Consider the following 19707-nt stretch of genomic DNA (forward strand, 5'->3'; position numbering starts at 1 on the left):
AGTTACAAGGCTGATATCTCTTGATATTCCGTGGAACTTAAAACTTGGAATTATTCCATGCACATTTATCGTTCATTTTATTATCTCGCACCAAACGATCCATTAAAGTAGCAGAGTTCGTAAGAAAAAGGACAGCGTTGTTATCGTTTATATCTCCGATTAATTTATTCGTATTTCGACCGTCGCTCGAACTCCTCCGTCCGTTCGATCGTTCCCATTACGCTCGCCGCGGCTCATTGAATATGTACCGGACATTTCGTGCTTGCACGCCATACTCCGACGTTAACATTACGCATTACCTGCAGCCGCGAATTTCACCGAGGTGAGATTGCTAAAGAGTGGCATGCGGAAAAAAGTAGGCAATTTTTGACATCTAGAATATACTGTATTCAGAGTGAGTATAGAAAAGCCTGATCATTTCATCTCGAACATTTTTTAAATATTACATCTCATTTACATTTATTTTTACTTCAAATACAACCAATGGTGTGGAATAATGGCTCGGTGCGCGCTTGAAAATCGCAGTCTCGCGATGATACCACACAATGAGCTTTTCTACTATCAGCCGAGAAGTCACTGCTACTATTCTCTGCTTCATATAAATAATACAAGTCTCCTTTAACTTTAGTTTGTCTGCAATAATTTTGTAAAAAGTTTCGTAATTTCTTTAATTCCGTTTTGTATGTCATCAAACATTCTATGAATGTAAGTTTCTCATTAAATGCAGTTTCTTTTTCTGCAACGTCAGAATCTAAACAACAGATTGCTTGACGCTGTTTCGTGAAATATGGTAACGAAAGGAATTTAAATAATTTGCACGCGGTTCGCCGACCTCGTTCACTAATTTCATCGCTGCGAGAACGTCTTTTCGATGCACGGGCGTTGGTCTCTCAATTTGAAATTCCTCTCAGTCCTCGGGAATACAAATCGGAGATGATCGCACGTATTTGGATTAAACAGCACGCGATAGACTCTCTGTAGGAATCGGGGAGCAGAGAACTCGTTCGCTATACCGGCCAGGAATTCGCATGCAGGCGAATACTTGGCACTCGATCCCCGGGTCGATAAAGTTGCGATCGCGAAAACTGCATTACGGTTCCGTATATTCGCTGCACGCTGGAAGCGGAACAGCGGAACGGTATGCGACCATTTGGCAAACTTGGCTTGGCTCTTGCGAGATCAAACCGGTAATCTGATGGGGCAGTCGCGACTGAACGTATGGACGTTTTGTCAACGAGCATGAACGTCCCGTTTGTCCCGCGGAACTTTCGCATCAACCGCTCCAACGTCTTGGCCATCGGTACCCGGCTATTTCCTGCATAGTTTCCGAACAAAAATCTGACTGCGGCTTTCCGGAAACCGAGTTCCTTCGCGTCTCCTTTATTCCATGCGATTAATAAATGATATCTAAAAGACTCTTCTCTCTATATGTATTTAAATGCAAACACGAAAGGAATTAAAATCAAGCGGCAGAAAAATGTAAAATGAATCCGATAATACATTGTACAGATTGGAAATCGGAAACAAGAAACATATAGTAATACAAATTGTGAATACAAAGGCAGGCAAATTTCAGACGTCAATTTATAGACAATCTGAATTTACAAACAATGCAAATTGCGTACAGCAGTGAAGTACAGTATTGGAAAATGTGTGAAATGTACGCATTCATTCGTACTCGAAACAAATTTCCATTAAAAGTGACATTCTGCTGGTTGATTACGCAAAGATGGAATTTGCAAAAGCATCCGCGAACGTACGTTTGGGCTCTCTATGTCTCTCAGGATTCTCATAGGCGTTTTTGTCAAGTGACAAAGGAAATTAAATTGTTTGCGCTGCAATTTACAGTTTTTATTCATTGCCGAGCATGCATATGCATTTGTGGTACTCCGTTTTAAATACCGTAGAAGCGAAGCCGGCGCTTTGTTGAAACGGAACGCGGGAAGAAATGAACCTCGCACTCGCCATTACGCGGTAAACAATAAAAGAGAATCAGGAGATTTGTTGAAATGCAAAGCGTGCTGCCTTTCACTTCTCTAGGCAATGCAGTAAATATAAAGTATTCCGAACGTGACTACAAATGCCAAACGGATGATGCAAATACGGTTTGTAAAACAATTAAGGGAGTAAACGACGCGAAACGTGAAAGTGTAGTAAGAGAGATAGTACGAAGACAGATTTGAAGGAATCGTTAAAACGTAACTAAAATATGCATTGAATAGTCGTATTACTCAATTGCACAAGTTAATTATTGTTGAGATACCATAACGATTTCACAATATAATTCCGTGTTTGCCGGCGTCATTGAAAAAGCGGGCAAGTAGTGATAAAATTCCTAACTCGCATTAGTTAAATCGCTGAATAGTGGGAAGCAGGAAGCTCGAGCGAGCATGATTATTTGAACGGTAAGAGAAGGGAAAAAAACATTCGCCCGATGCTAATCTCGCAAGCACCGACAAATTTCGAGGGTTCCAACTTCAATTAAGTTTAGAGCCGTAAAAATACGCAAACCAGTGCGGAGGGTTGTTAGAGTCTCGATTCCGGCGCGACGGTACCTCGCTTCCGCAGGAAGTAATTTCGACTCTTTAATGAAATTTTAAAATTCCTCGTCCAGCTTTGGATAACGCGTAAACTGTTTCGTCTCGTTGTGATATTTTCACGGATGTCAGCCAGATTGCGAAAAAAGAGCGTAGCTATTTATTAAATATCGCCGTTTCGTTCGCCTGACGAAAACTTCATTTAAAACTGGTTTGTTCAAAATTCAAAGTTCGTTGGAATTTGATATGGAAAGTAATATATTACATGCTGTCTTTATAGAATTGATTGTGAACGAAGTTGTTGCATTTGACGAAATTAATGTTGAACGAGAAATTCGACAATTTTTAAATTAATTTTTCTGTTCGACATCAAACATTACGTCCTAGTAGTAACGATCGTACAGGATGCGTTAAGTATCTGAACAGTAATTAGTCGCCGATAAGCAAAGTTAAATTCGGCGATGAGACGAGGAGCAAATAATACATCAGGCTAAGTATCTCGGCTTTTGATTACTTTAGAAATTGGCGTAGACGACGAGGCGGCAACATAATCTCGTCTGCCGGAAAGGAGTCAGCAAGGAGCGGTGACACGGCCGCGTCGAATATTCGATAAAGTCATCATAAACTTCGCTCGCTGCGCTGGCTGCTGCCGGCAATTATCATCTGGAAGCGGAAGATTAACTTCCACGAGGGTGGCAGTTAGTTTAACCGCGCAAAATTCTGCTGCCCTCGAACGCGTCGCGTGATTCGTTAGGCAACCGGTAAATATGTATAACCCGCGCTTCGTAGCGCTCCTTTCGCGCACCGATTTTAACTTTGATAATTACTACGTCGTCGGGTTAATCGAATTTGTATCGACAGGCCCGGCCATCGATACAATTGCCGTGCCGAATTTCAAAGAACCGAGACTGCTCGCGATCGAACACGTTAATTTCGTGCTGGAGCTTCATCGATTTATATTGAAAGCGCGGCTCTCTTTGTGCTCGTCAAGTGGCACTCGTTTCTATTTCATCCTCCTCCCCCCCGACGTTCATCTGAACTCTTTTTTTCATATTCCTCTACGGCTTTCTTTTGCCTCCTGTTTTATTTCGGTAACGTCGAGCATATTTCGATGGTTTCATTTCCGATCGGACGTCGTTGACCAACGGCGTAAAGATAATGCATCGATTCCATTCCGGGCCACACGTGCCGGGCCATAAAACAATTTCTGCGCATTTTTATTGGGAAAACACGAGCTCCGCGGTGGCGCCGGGGCACCTCTATCAGGGAAGCTATAACTCGTATCCTTGCGGTTGGCCCGAGACGACAGAGTCGCCCGTCTGTTAAGAGGGTTAGTCGAATCGAACGGTACGCCTTTGGGAGGGACAGGGCGCAGCGTTCCCTCTCAGGGAAAGTGGGGAAAATAAAAAGGAATGGAGACGGATAAAAGTGTTGGCGGCGAATGGATCGCGCGGGACGCCAGCGGGAGGAACCACTTAACAAACTGCTGAACTCACACCTCGCGGGATTTTATTTCTACTTAAATGGAGTTGCCGAGATACGCATTGGATACGGATTTCTACCGGAACTCCCGGCTCCGAATTTATTTGTAACGTTTGTCAGGCTTTGTCTCTCTCTATCTCTGACCTCGACTTCTCATCTACTTTTGTTTGTTTTCCAACCCGTTTTCCTTCGAGCAAATCTCGCCTCTCCTATGCCGAGCGATGAAATTGGCTACAGAGTCTCTATTCTAATTTCGTTCACGTTTAAATGGTCTCGTGAGATTCTTGATAATGAAACGTCCGACTAAAACATCGTTTCGTAATTACACAGGATAAACATCCAGTCTAATATCGATCATATTTTTAATCTCGCAAATATTTTCAACAGTAGCAAAAAAACACGAAGAATAATATGTGCAGAAATATGTTCTTATTTCCTCGTTTAATAGCGCTCATTTTATGGAACGGTCCTTGAGACATTTCAGTCCGTGAAAAATGTGAAAAAAAAAGTAGCTGCGAGGCGACGGCATTCATGCCCGTGTGTACGTTGTGTACATACGTAACAGAGGCGGGTGGTGGTAATTGCAAAACGGTCGCAGCGGCGCGTGAAAATAGGGATGTTGGAGGAGTCGCGGGTCGTCTCACCTTGTACGGGCCAAGATTTTCCACGTGGCAGGTAAAAATGGCTTCGCGGCCCACGGAGACTGTCAGGTTGTTCAACGGTTTGCCGAACCTGGGTAAATCTGCAACACGAAAGGTTCTCATCTTGAGTATCCCGTCTGCCGTCACACTTTACGTAACCGCCCACGCGGTATACACGCTTGCTTACTTACTTAGTTACTTACTTGCTTACTGCTACTTATACTTAGAACCCACCTAGGAACGCGCTAAAGTTTGCAAAGTGCTCGAAACTCGCCGCGGCGACGACCCATCGGTGAATGGACCGAGTTAACGTAAGCGGGTCAAGCGGGGACTAAGCCAGCCTCTTTATATTTCTGGACAAGGTCCTTATCCTCCCGATTTCAACAGGAGGACTCGCCTCGATCATCGCCACTGCCTTAGAGGTTCGTTATCACGAGTCCCATGAAGATAACGTACGAAGTCACGCCGGAGTCGAACGATCGAGTTTTATTACTTACGTTTTTCAAAGATTTAATATAATTATAATTGCGCACAATGAAATTTGCAAAAAGTTCGTATGGAGCATACGTTCTCTTGAAATATATTCTACGATATAGTACTACATAAGGAGAAATGATACTGCAGCGGTGTCAGCAATCGAAATATATTCTACCGATCTCGGCTACGCCATTGGTTACACATGCTACATTGTGGATTTATGGTACGTCGTCATCTATGTGAAAGGAAAACCGGTATCGGGAATCCTACGCGGTTAACGAAAACAGGGAAATTTTTGCAAACCTGCCGTTTTATCGATTGTCCCCTGGAATTCGAAATTCGCGTAAATATTTTTCAAACGCCGCTGCATTTAAAACGTTTGTACACCGCAGATACCACAGATAAATATCGTAGTCGTCTCTTAAATTCTGAACACGATACTTACGACAGGTTTCTTTTCGTAAGACCAATTCTTTATGAAATCATGTAGAAAACTAGCGAGCTACCTTATGCATATTTTGTACAGTTTTTAACCTTCTGCATATTCGAAATACAAATCGAATTGTAGAAACATTTACTTTTATACCTAATGCATTATTGCACACAATTGAATTTATTTATACCGGCGTACGAATGATCGCGTTTAACGAAATTGAATTGAAGATCCCGTGGGACTGTATCGAGGCCAAATTCGTCCGGTATTAATCGCCCGTGGGTTAACGAGGAACGACACTGGTTTCGAATCGATAAACGATAATTAAACGTTGATCGCGTTCCAAGGAATTATTGATCCTAGCGGGAGGTAAGATACAATCCCAAATGCAAGCCAATACGTATTAATTTCTCGAGTCTTCGTCGCCTATTTGAATAGCTCACGAAACGTTACGTTGCTTGAGCGACTACCTGACCGTCGTCGTCTTCGCGTTAACGACATGCCGTAATAGCTCAACCCTTAAGAAGAAAGTTTTGCTCATTATTGAGCGTTGCGCAAAGCTTTTGCTGCATAATTAATTTGTTGGTAATACGGCACCTTGTAGCTTGCCTAGTTCGCGCTAACTACGTTTGTTACCGAAGCTTGTTGGATAATTAGCCTGGCAAGTGCGAAAACAAGCAAGTTGCATGAAATATGCAAATTCATGCCACTCTTTTAACTTGGAGTTGGAATTAACATTTTTCAACTACACTGATAGATAGTTTTTTGGTCCATTGTATATACGTACATTTGAATCAATAATATACAAATCATATTTATGTGTGTGTGTGTGTGTGTGTGTGTGTGATGTTCAAATTTTAATGAGTTTGATATAACAGAATGAGAACATAAGTCGGATAAGCACTGCTTAAAAGCTTTTCAATGTTACTTCACCAAGCAGATATGTATAAACGTGAAAGTTGCTGTTCAGAAAGTTGAGTTAAAGTTTAGTTCACTCAAAATTAAATGTAAATTTTAGATCGGAAATCTGCCAAACTGGGATATAATACTGTTACACTCATAGGATACGTGATAGTGTATAAAATGTATTAATAAAATTTAGCACGGTTCATAAATTTCTAGAATAGAAAAAACCTGGGAAACAGTTAATTTTTATATCGCAATACGTATTCTAATTTAATTTGAATTGTGAAATTTATTACTTGTTTATTTATTGCAACAGCAATCGGGATACTTAGGCGTCTCCGGTTCAAATATTTCATGAGACGTTCTCAAATCAATATCGTTTGTTTAACGCGAAATGGAACGGGAGCAGGGGTTCAACTGCACCGGGTAATAGAGAAAATATGAGAAATTGACGCAATCCTAGCGCAATAACAAATCAAATGGATAAAGCGTCCGTGACACGGAAAAATATACCACCCCATAAATCATTTTCAATTTAATTAACCTCGACGCGACCGGAATGCACTTAGAAATAAATGGAGGAGGATTTGTACGTGATAAAAAATTGTTTTTGCACCAAAAGAATCTTTATGGTAGAGACATAGAACTCTGCAAATAAAACTGTATGCAAACGCAGTGTAACTCAAAATTATAAAGACGATATTTATAAAAAAAATTGAATCCAAATTTCATATAAAAATTGCTTTTATCCCATTATATGCGCTTTAGGTTCCGTTTTAAATACATTCTGGAGGTTTACTTCAGTCAGTTTTAACCTTTGCTACTGTACGAACTATTTTTGCTGCACATGAGGGTAATCAGTCTGCATACGAACGTTCACCAAGCGCAAAGATTTGGACAACTTACTTAGCTATACGTGAAAAGTGGTGAGGATGTAGTAAACACCGGTTTATCTTTCTTTGTGACTCCGTGAACGCCGGGATGACTGGCGAGGGAAGCTGTATAAAGTGCATTAACGGTCGGTCGAGCTCGATGATTTATCCGATGAAGGGGCAGAGATTCGCTGGATGTGAATCTCTAGAAATCCTTGGAAACGGATAATATCGAGCGAAATCCATCGGTTATACTATAGATTGAATGGGCGAGCTGGATGAAAAGGGAGGCCCGTCTATTTAATGCAGAGAACCCGCTGCATTTAGTTGCGGGGAATCCTCGCTGTTACGATGGGAAAGGAACGTCTGAGTCAGTATTTAACCTAGTTACTCAGAAGCTGAAGAACAGTTCCCTTGACGAATTATGTTTCGGTGCCGGTCGACTTGTCGCGGCTACGATCTTTCGGCCGTCGACGCCGCGGGAATCCAGCTGCGGCATGAAAAAAATTGGAAACCGGCCGCGGATTGAAATTAGGTGAAAGCAGGAACGGTGAATGGGACGGCGGGTTTTCTTCACAGGTGCAAGAATTTCCAGGAAAAGTTTGTTTAATTATAAAAACGGGAGGGTGATACCGTGCATTGAACGCAGCGTGTCTGCCACCTAGGCGCGTGTATCCGACCGGGCACCTATTTACCGCGGGAACTGGTCCGGTTAATTTTTCCTTTGAAACCGCGTTTCCGACTCGCGGTGCATCGCGGCCATAATTGATATTAATACGCCTCGAAATATGGCAAAATAAAACCGGGCTAATTTAATTTATGCTATTAACACCGGGAACGCCAGCTGGTTGGTTAATTATGATAGACATTTATACTACCGTTGCATTGTATTTCAATTTTCGTAGCACTGCTGATTCCTGAGGTTCAATTAAAATTACATGGAATGCATACAACTGTAAGATCGTTGTGCTGATATAAAAGGCTAACGCGTTAATAAATTCTGAATACTTTCCACCGCTCCAGATGAAAATATTATTAATACAAAAAGCCGATTCATAAATCAGTGACCATATTAAAAACCTCTGAATGCTAGATCTTCATAAATACCTTGAATATTAACAGCGTGAAACAAAAGTGTTATATAAATCCATAAATCAACGGATGCATCGGAATTCTCTGAATACGGTTCATCGTTCACCGCATAAATCCTTAGGAACATTATCGAAACGTGCAGACTCATGACAGGTCTGTCGCATACGCGCAGCTTTCACGAGGATTCGAAATGTCCAAGTGGCAGTTTTTATTTTTTTTACTCGGTTTCACAAAATGCCGCTGAGGAATAAACATTTCAGCGACTGGGAACGCGGCTCGTGTTTAATGCGAAGGGACGGATGCGCCGATGCGTGGGAAATTGCCGCCCCGGCGAGTGTAAACGATCGTTTTTGAAAAAATCGCCAATACCGCGGAAGCCTCAGTCCGCGCGCGGGAAGTCGCCGCGACGGGGTTGAAGCCAGTCGCTCGGCAATTACAGTTCGGTTCGCGTTTAATCGCGGAAAACCGAAAATCCGTTATTAACCGGGGAACGAAAAGTTGCCCGCGTGTTTCCTGCGCGTTCTTTAAAGGTCTTATCTGATCCCGGTGATAGAATGGGGAACGGAATTAGCACGCGAAGATGAAACGAACCGATAATGACCACCCACTGAAAACAATACTAATTGGTATAAAAGAAATTTCAAGTTTGTTAAAGAAGGCATGTGTACAGACATACATACAGGGTGTCCCAAAACTGTATACATACACGTGTTCATATTCATTTCCTGAGAACGTATAAATAAAAGTGGAAGTTTACCTTTGATTTTACAATACGAAAGGATAGAATATTTATATCAGCTCTGTCCTTCTTTGCTTAGAACTCTTAGGTCTGTAGTTGTTAATAAATTCGTGTCTCAAAGGTTTTAATGTAATTGAATACGTAATCTAAAAAAGCGAAGAGGATAAGAAGATTTACGCGTTGAGGTAAGATCTGCCTACAGTAGAGGGTATAATACGTCAGAGGATAATGGGTCTAACCGATAAAAAGTAGCTAACTTTCTGAAGCTCACGGCGGGATGTAATAATGTGTCAAAGCTATTCTTTCTTCAGCTTTTTAAAACTAGCGGGGAAAGGTATTGGACGTAATTTTTGAAGACACGTAATAATCTCAAATAATCACCTGAATGTGGGTCAGGCTGTCCGGAGTAAAATTGCACTATCCTGTATTTATCGTCGGTGACATTATTTTTTAGTAGTTTTACATACATATACACAGCTTCGAGTATGCATACCAAATTCTAATTACTTTGTAAACGAAGTGATATTTCAATCGTGTACCGAAAATCATTCGGTTAAAGGACGCGTTGGAGTTAGAAAGAAGAACGAGCGTGGATTTAGTGGATACAAAGCTTGTACTAATGGAAACACGGGGAATCAATATAAACCGGGCATTGTCCGAAAGGCTTTCGAGGGTCGTACGTTTCGCTGGCTGGCGCATATAAGCCAGAAGTGGACGATATCTGGATTTGTAATCTGCAGCTTGACCCGGACTCTATGTAAATCCAAACGCGATGGAAGTAGAATGGAAATGGACACGGGGGAATCGGCGAAGAAAAAGGGCCGAAGGGTGGTACGAAAATGTTGGTGGATGAAACGACTTTCGAACCCGAGCACGTCCACGAATTACCATTGACGGAAGCATCTCCCGGTTCTTTTCCTGAAATAAACGTAACGATTCTATCTCAGATCGTGGGATCAATACCCGCGCGCTCTCGATGAACCGTGAAACGACGTATGAATTTGAACCAGAGTCTGGAATTATGCCCGCGAACAATGCGAACGTTCGTGTCCTAATCTAGCTGACCGAATTTGGAAAAATGAACGGGAGAGACGGCCAAGAGCCGACCTGTAGCCAAGATCAAACTGTGAAACTTGCATGGATACCGGTGCCAGGGTTTGGAAAGTTTCGCGTCCTTCTTTCGAAGCTCGGAGTGGACGCGTCCGGGATAATACCCTGTTTCGGGAGAATACGTAATCAGCTTCTTTTTCCACGACATTCGGTCCTTCTCGTCGGGATAACGTTCGGCGTGAGCCTGGCTGACCCCTTCTGGGAAATTATTCGGTACCTCCTGTGATGCCTCGCGCTTTAAAAGGGTTGTTTAAAAAGAGAGGACCTTGGTACCTTTGGACTTTTCTCAGCTAGAGGATTTTGATGTTGAGTCAGGAGAATACACTATTTGAAGTTCTTTGAATTATTTGAAGAAGTCAAACGTTATTCACACAATTTTTCCTAAGAATTTGTGCATATCGTAATTATTGGACTGCTGCAGATTTTATGCATTTATAGAAAAATAATATACCTAATTATTTTTTAAGAGTAAAAGAATTCTGAATTTAGATTTCATTTTTAATTATCAACATAGATGTAATATAAAAATCCACAGTTTAATATTAAATATAATATCTAAAAAATGTGGGAGACTATTTAGATTCCCTTGAACGTTGCAAATACTGGAATGTGAATTAGAAAAACAACGAAAAGGGATTGAATAGATGGAATGGCCGCGGGCATTTTTCCGGTGGATGCTCGCGAAACATTCGAATAGACGTGTCATCGATTTCGCATGCCGTGGCGTGGCGTGTCGTCACGGGACACGAATTATCGTCGCGTGATAGAAACTCGACGGTGACCGTAAGCTCGCCGATATTATCTGTCAGTAGGTGCTCTCCCGTAAAAAGGATACCGGATTTCGCGTCCAACGCGATCCAACGGCCGGAATCTAATCTGGCGGCCGAGCATTAGCATCGGAATTAACGAGGCCTTCGTTTTGATCCCGCTCATCCCCTCTGGCCTCTTAACGCCCCGTGACAATTACGGCTTTACCTCACCGACTGCTTCGAGGAAAACGTAATGGCGAACGCAAGCCGTTACTTTCGGGAATTCGCTTATCCCTGACTCGATTCGGGAAGCTGAGCTTTGGTCGCTGAAAGATTCGTTCTGAACAGTTTAAAGGATATCCCTGTCGGAACGTAAAGTTTTATGAACGGCTAGTAAAAGATAGGACACGTGTGGATCGATTCTCACTTCATTTCAATTCGAATTCCAATGCTGTCAATTCTCAAAAGTTGACGAATGTTATACAAAAGTGACAGAGCATTTTATTCTATCAGTATTTTTCATAAATCTGCCGAATTGTTAATTGGAATATCATTCTCATGTTACCATTAATATGTGGTGTGAATTTTTGTAATCGAGTCTGACGCATGGGATCACTTTTCCAATAATAATTTAATTCACAAAATTACGGTGTTTGCGGTGGAAACTTTCCCTTGGTAGCATTTAATTCGCGTTGAAAATTTGGCAAATTGGTTTAGTTTTAAAAGTTATATGAGGGACTGTTGCCAGTTTAACGTGGTTTTGGCACCCTTCGTCGCAATGTAGCTATCACAATTACGTTTATCACTTCATTTTCGTACTCTGTTTTGAATAAAAAAAATTTTAACCAAACGACGGTATGAAAGGGGTACATTTTAATTATCTGACTGTTTATTCTATGTACTTGGATATAGAATAAAATTTGTTTCAAGATTTTCAACAGATAGGACTCTGCATCTGTGCTAACTTTAAAATTAAAACGAAAATTGATTTAACGGTAATCTTTTGAAACACATTAATGGAACCGTGAATTGAAAGGATTGTGAGAACAGATTACTATTGTGTGCATGTTTCGGTATCAAATCGCTTAGGTACGTGACGCACTGAATGGACAATTGTGAAATATACGATGTTTCATCAACACGGGTGCAAAACTAATATCTACTAAATATCTTGGTAATAAATAATATTGCTAGAAGCTGTGACGCGTCCAATACGAATGTCTTTTTAGACGTCAACTGGACTGCTGAATAGTATTGCACATAATTGAAAAAAACAATGGACAGGTGTATAGAAATTGAAATTTTTCCATATAAAATGTTATCAGTCAAAAATAATAGAGTTATATTTAATAAAATTCGCAGATGCGAGCTGTATAATGCCAAATGAAAGGATTATAATACTTACTATAAAATAGTTTTTAGTAGGCACAGTTTGCCCGAGGGAGCATTACTTAAAACATTTTAGAGTTAAGAATTACTTCCAACTTTAAGAGTGGAAGTAATTCTGCTCCTCATTTTGCTACCTCAACATTAATCCTTTAACAACTGGAGTATTTTCTCGAGTTGTCTCTCACACGTGTTAATATTAATATAAATAAAATTTCTTATTCAATAAAATTAGGTTCGCTACAGAACGAATTAATAGTTTAATAGAAAAGTATTTAGTAAATCATTCACTTAAATATAAATATACCGCGTGATTTCAAAAAGAATTTTTTATTCGACCAGTTTATACAAGACGCGAGAAGAATATAAAAAAGAGTCTCTAAAATAACATGGAAGAAGTTACGAATAGCTTAGATCAGTCTTTAGAGTTGGATGAGTTTTGAACTCTAGTGCTGGAACTTCGTCTTCTGGGCTCTTGTGCTTTCGCGCTTTGAAACTATTCGCGTAGTTTAGGACGTCACGGAACTCTTGCCAAGTTGCAATTCTGTAAACTGTACAACTCAGCCGGCTTATTTTAATTACGTTCAAATTTCAAAACAATTAGTATTACTAATTTCAGAGTGACAGTCGCGACTAGCAATGCACGAGCTAATTGTCTCTGTTTTAGAATAATCCGTCGTCATTCGTTCGTTGTAATTGTTCCCATTGTCTTAGGTCTTAGGATCATGCTTTCTTCCTAACAATAAGAAAACTGTTTGATACCTGATACTATTTTATGAACTTCTGATAAGATTCATATAGCTTAATAAAACGTCCTGAATAAAATGTGTACATTATTGCTCGTTCTACCTACCGTAAAATTCATACGATGCGATTCGTGCAACATTTATTCCTTCATATTTTGATGAGAAGCGGTGGCAAGCATACAAGCTGGACCTTTGCGAGACTATCGGAATTCAATAACACGAGCAACAAGAAAAAAGGATCAGTGGAAGTCAAATAAATAGCATCAGGACTGAATCGGAAAACAATCACACTCAATGTGATTTGTTCTGGTGAAAAACTGAGTTCCTAAAGCAGTCAGGGACAAGATGAAGTGGCCAGTCAAGTTTGCGGGACGCTGTGTGGCGCGCCCGGGGGGAAATATCCAGGGAAACGCACCGTCGAGGACGCGACGCGACGGACAGCTCGCGGCCGGAATTTTAAAGCGACGATAATTACGTTGTCGTCGTCGTCGAAGGAATCCCGTGCTCTTCCGAGTTGGAACCTCGAGAGCTCGGCACCTGTTATCACTCGTTTGGACGGCGAGCACCCGCAGTTAGCGGTTGGACGTGTCACGACGGCGATGTTGCGTGCGAATAATTGACTGCAGCCGGTGTTGCGTCCGTTTGTTTAATATTCCGTTGGCTGGAGTTGAAATAATATATCTGCGGCGAGTATCTGTGCCGCAATTGTCACGTACGCTATCGCAATCGCACGAAAGTCTTGACTCGACTCCGTTACTCTATTGTTTCATCGATTTCTCAGTGACAGTACATTTTAATGATAAATAAGACGACGTTTTTATAAACGCTAAGATTTTATAAATAGCGCGTAAAGGAAGTTAATTAATTCAATCAATATTTTCTTAAATTAATTAAATATCTTTCAAAGCTCGAAAGAATTGAGTATTACTAATTTCAGAGTGACAGTCGCGACTAGCAATGCACGAGCTAATTGTCTCTGTTTTAGAATAATCCGTCGTCATTCGTTCGTTGTAATTGTTCCCATTGTCTTAGGTCTTAGGATCATGCTTTCTTCCTAACAATAAGAAAACTGTTTGATACCTGATACTATTTTATGAACTTCTGATAAGATTCATATAGCTTAATAAAACGTCCTGAATAAAATGTGTACATTATTGCTCGTTCTACCTACCGTAAAATTCATACGATGCGATTCGTGCAACATTTATTCCTTCATATTTTGATGAGAAGCGGTGGCAAGCATACAAGCTGGACCTTTGCGAGACTATCGGAATTCAATAACACGAGCAACAAGAAAAAAGGATCAGTGGAAGTCAAATAAATAGCATCAGGACTGAATCGGAAAACAATCACACTCAATGTGATTTGTTCTGGTGAAAAACTGAGTTCCTAAAGCAGTCAGGGACAAGATGAAGTGGCCAGTCAAGTTTGCGGGACGCTGTGTGGCGCGCCCGGGGGGAAATATCCAGGGAAACGCACCGTCGAGGACGCGACGCGACGGACAGCTCGCGGCCGGAATTTTAAAGCGACGATAATTACGTTGTCGTCGTCGTCGAAGGAATCCCGTGCTCTTCCGAGTTGGAACCTCGAGAGCTCGGCACCTGTTATCACTCGTTTGGACGGCGAGCACCCGCAGTTAGCGGTTGGACGTGTCACGACGGCGATGTTGCGTGCGAATAATTGACTGCAGCCGGTGTTGCGTCCGTTTGTTTAATATTCCGTTGGCTGGAGTTGAAATAATATATCTGCGGCGAGTATCTGTGCCGCAATTGTCACGTACGCTATCGCAATCGCACGAAAGTCTTGACTCGACTCCGTTACTCTATTGTTTCATCGATTTCTCAGTGACAGTACATTTTAATGATAAATAAGACGACGTTTTTATAAACGCTAAGATTTTATAAATAGCGCGTAAAGGAAGTTAATTAATTCAATCAATATTTTCTTAAATTAATTAAATATCTTTCAAAGCTCGAAAGAATTGTGTAAGTTCTGAATATTATATTCTGTCGAAAAGGAAATATGAACTTTGATCTTAATTTTGTACAAAATTTCATTCTTCTCGGGTACTATTCTTACGAGTAACTCTTCTCTGGTGAATCGTTAATTGTCACAGTGTATTTTGGAAATGGAACATTTATTAAAAGCACGTCCTTTCAAGGATGGAGACATTCTTGTATATTTTATGTTTACTGCGACATAGGCTCCATAATTCTTTAGTCTTCGTTAAAAATAATAACTGCTGGCAGTCTACATTATGATAACTAAAAAATATTTTTGTTGATCGACTGCAAATCTGTGTATACATAATTCATATAATAGTACATTCAAACACGTATCTTGTAGGAATCGAATCCTTTTTAATAATAAAATTATTTTAAGAAGAGACTGACAACAATGACGTTTTGACAAAGTCTCAGTTTAATTGTAGACCTAATCGTCATCATCCCTTGCGAATGAAAATAAGCGAGATCCTCGTTTCGTTCTGATCTCGTTAAATCGATTCTCATTGAACTAGGTTAAGACAATTGATCGTTTATCGTCTCTTACCCCCATAAAACTGATCATTCTAAATAATTATTTTATCACCGGCCCCAACGAGCCACGGTAGAAATTCTGTTGTTCAATTTCTCGTGGGCGCCGCTTAATTCCTCGATAACGGAAGAAGCATTGAGTTCATTCGCGGAATAACAATGGGTAGAATTCCGGCGACTAGGGCACGTTTAGCGGTTCAATTACTACGGTAGCTCTGATTCCGTGACGAAAAATTGTCCCCTGGAGGAACGCTTAAGCCAACGCTGTCGAAATTCAGCTGAGACCCGTAAACGACGAACCGGAAATTCGGCGCAAGATTCTGTTCGATCACGCGCTACAATAGCGGCCGAAATCCGTGCGCTAATGAGCGGAGAAATTTCTGTTTCGAAGTTCGCTATCTATCCCTACATATTTTTTAAAACCATTATTTATTTTATACATTTGATATACTTTATAGTTTTCTTTATATGTTCGCTGTAAAAATTCTATCATGTTAACGATATCGATTTCGCATGTACTACATTATATTAAAAAATTAGGTTCGTAATCTAGATGGGGACGTGTAGATAATTTCGTATCAAGTATCGTACGTAGTGACCTGATTAATTACTAGGAGATCTAAATTTCCTGACAGAATATTGGCTTCACTCCGGGTCACTCAATTTCTCTTTATTATTAAATATCATTACCCAAATGTCAGTAAAATAATTCGGTATATTATAATAGAAACATTTTCTTCAATATAATATCGCTATGCTATCAAGCTTTGTCAAGCTGACACACATCGTAAAAATGTATAAGTGTCATCTTATGCTAATTCGTAAGCTAATAAAACGGCGTCGAATGGGATCGTACGCTCGTTGAGCGATTCAAGTTTAGAATGGATCGCGATCAATCGAAACAGTTCACGTAAATCGACTTGCTCCGGATTGACGAGCCTAATTCCATCAGCGGTCGACGTGCAAATCGGAGCAAGGTTGACGAATGAAGTGGCGATAATCCGGCAGGGGGACGGGGAGTAGATCGGGCGTAAGTTTGCGAAGACAGAAGACAGAAGGCTGGAAATGCGTGAGCCGAGCTACCGGTGACAGTGGGGCTCGTGTATCGTCAAGGCAAATCAGATTAATTAGTGAATATACCATGTAACGTGGCCAGGCACGAAGGCTCGCTTTGATAAGGTCCATGCGCCGTGTGTCGAGAGGTCGAGAGTCGTTCCTTGAATGATTGCGATACGAGGGTGGGAAAGGCTACACGGCGGTCCGACCAATTCACGAATCCGATGGCATTAAACGAACCGGCCGGGTGCCCTATACACCTGGCCGGAGGCTTTGATCCTAATCCGGTGAAGCTTCTAAACTGTCGTCGACTTAATTGAGTTCAGTCGGTCGAGATTCGTCGAGCAATCGATGCGATCCCGGGCCTCCCGTGTAGGAGATTCATATTGACTAACCCCGGTGTTCAATTGTCGCGCGATTATCATCCGTACGTACTGCACGGTTCGCTTAGTTTTCTTGCCTGTTCTGGCAAATTGGCTCCGGCGGTGTTCTCAATGGCGCAGAATATTATTCCGATTCGCATAATAATAAATATAGGATGCAGTGGACCGGAAGATCGAGACAAATTGTTTAAATTTACTATCACTGATCGCGACTAAATTCAACTTAGAGAATGATCAGAGCAAAGTAACGACGTGTACCCAAAAATTTGTATTGTAAACTTTAAATTTCAATCAACTGAAAGCCATGCTTGCACATCTTAATAAATTACACAACCGTAGTGTTACGGTGCACATTTTCGTTGGCTATTGTTATTGATCTCAAGTATCAAGCACTCTCCATTTAGCGAATTAAAAACTGCGGCAGGAAATTGGATTTGTATTTGAATACTGCAGAAACTGAGTACGTTTTGTACGTGAAATGGCAGTGATTTATTTTTAAAATACGCTATATCACGTTTCTATTTTAAAGTAACGCTAGAGAAACTGTAATTTCAAGTTTCTTTTTTTTCGTTATAGGGCTGTACAGAAATATACAATGTGAATGTTTTATCGCGAATAAAATCATCAAAGGAACGTAAAGTCGATGTTGCCGAATAGTAATGATAATAATTCTTTGATACATTATATACAGAATTTTTAATTCAGACCTGATGCGAATTCATTTTTAGAGATCAGTCAGATTTACTTAATATAGTTCAGTTCACCTGTCACCGAGGTTTTATGAATGAGTATGAGTCGTAAAGATAAGGAATGATTAATATTCTGCTATCGATGTATTTTCACACTCTGTTTCTCACAAAATAATCCAAAAGAGAAACAAATAAATTTATACATACTACTAAATTCTGTCGTGTACGGAAGATCCGATTTTAACTGGATTCGTTAATTCTGATCTCTGAAAAAATATCCCGAGCTAAATAAAGGAGCGGCGACGTAGTTATCACCGTCTGTAAAATAATTCCGACTATCCTGCGAATTGAACGAGTCCACGAAAGTCTCTCGTGCTCCTCTTCGCACGGGGGTTATAGGACGTGAAAATTATGTCAACGTCGTCACGTCGTTCGAGCATTGTCCCATTGTGGGGTTCGGCTGATGTAGATGCGGTGGCCACAATCTATAAGGTCCTAAGGATACGAGCGGCGCGACGCGGTGGGCCCGGCCGGGCTAATTAACATCGGAATGAGCAGGGAAGAGCGAACCTCGGCTGCGTTTTCATTGCGCCGGCAATAAATTCAGGAAGCAGATAAGCGTTATCGTGGTCTTTCGCCAGCACACCTATCTGGGAGAGAACGTTTCCCCTATCCTCGGTCTAACCGGCGTACACTCGCACGCGTACAGGTGATAGATGACTCATCGATCAGCGTGTTCACAATGCCGTGGATCGATGAGATCCGCACGGATGAAAAACGTCAATTTACACTGGCCGCGCGAACGCTTATGGATGTCCATAACTGGCAACCGATCATCGACTGTCCGGGTTATTTAAAAGCACGCTAACCGGCCTACTGATAACGGATGATTGATTCAACGCATCTTACGATATACACGCTGTCTGTATTCCGCGGGTCGAACCAATTGTTGCCCGATATCGACAACCTCCTCGGGGAAGAATCGAATCAGCGATGGATTTTTCGAACGAGATGAACCACGTCGTATAACGAAACGAAAATGTCGATGCGCCTGACGGCTGGCTTCGAATGCTATTGATTCGAAAACCTTCAAAAACATGACGGATCTTGAGGAGTTCTTTTATGGAACATTTCTTCTTGCAACTATTCCGACGTTTTTCTTATGAATAAGTGAGATTAGTGATTAGCTACTGGTTTTGGTAATATGAAAATGGTGGAAATCGTACGACGCTGATGTTTTTCATACATACTGAAGGATCACTTTTAGAGAGACACTTTCGTAAAAGTTCCCCGGGAAGCAAGCAGACACCCGAGAAAACTAGATGAAGCGAAAATGGAGTCTTACGTTATGCATACAAAGCAGAGAAAGGATTAAACTCTCGTTTCGCATATTCGCCTGAAATGGACGAAGTATTTTTTACATTTCATCTGTAATCTGACTACGAGCGAATGGTATAACGTGTTCGTGAAAACAATCCCCTTGGAGAGAATTCTGAGCTGTAGAAATTAATCTCGTGCACGGAGAAAGACTTAACAATTTTAGTTGGCCAAAATAATCGTGATTTATCAATATCACTCGCGAAATAAATATCAGTGTCACGTGTAGAAAGCCTGAGACGAAAAGAATTAATGACGAGGAAGAAAGAATGATTAATAGTTACGTGTCTTACGTGCACGCTTAATCCCAGAGAAATATTCGTTGGCCAGTGCACGGCATTCGCTATCCGTTCTTCGGCAGCTACTGGAGTGGCAAAAATTCGTTGATTCACAATTTCGAACAATAGTTCACCTAACAGAACAATTTTTTTTAGAATCTATCAATCTATTGGCTTAATTATCAGAATCTCAGTGTTTCTTTATTATACAACAAAGCTA

At 41.0% G+C, this 19707-nt stretch overlaps 2 protein-coding genes across 3 annotated transcripts in view; one reads left to right on the forward strand and one right to left on the reverse strand.

Annotated features, from left to right (window-relative positions):
- The window catches only part of LOC108626043 (lachesin), a 98742-nt gene that overhangs the window by 44952 nt on the left and 34083 nt on the right, over positions 1 to 19707 (reverse strand). For both annotated transcript variants that reach the window (XM_026814503.1, XM_018026449.2), the window contains exon 2: positions 4664 to 4761. In XM_026814503.1, the coding sequence (XP_026670304.1) occupies positions 4664 to 4761 (98 nt within the window). The remainder of the gene's footprint in view (positions 1 to 4663; positions 4762 to 19707) is intronic.
- Positions 1 to 19707, forward strand: part of LOC108626196 (soluble guanylate cyclase 89Da-like) — a 103872-nt gene that overhangs the window by 9018 nt on the left and 75147 nt on the right. The gene's annotated exons all lie outside the window — the stretch shown is intronic.

The sequence above is a fragment of the Ceratina calcarata genome, unplaced genomic scaffold, assembly GCF_001652005.2.
Source record: "Ceratina calcarata isolate Rehan_Ccalc_2016 unplaced genomic scaffold, ASM165200v1 scaffold39.2, whole genome shotgun sequence".
Taxonomy (NCBI): Eukaryota; Metazoa; Arthropoda; class Insecta; order Hymenoptera; family Apidae; genus Ceratina; species Ceratina calcarata.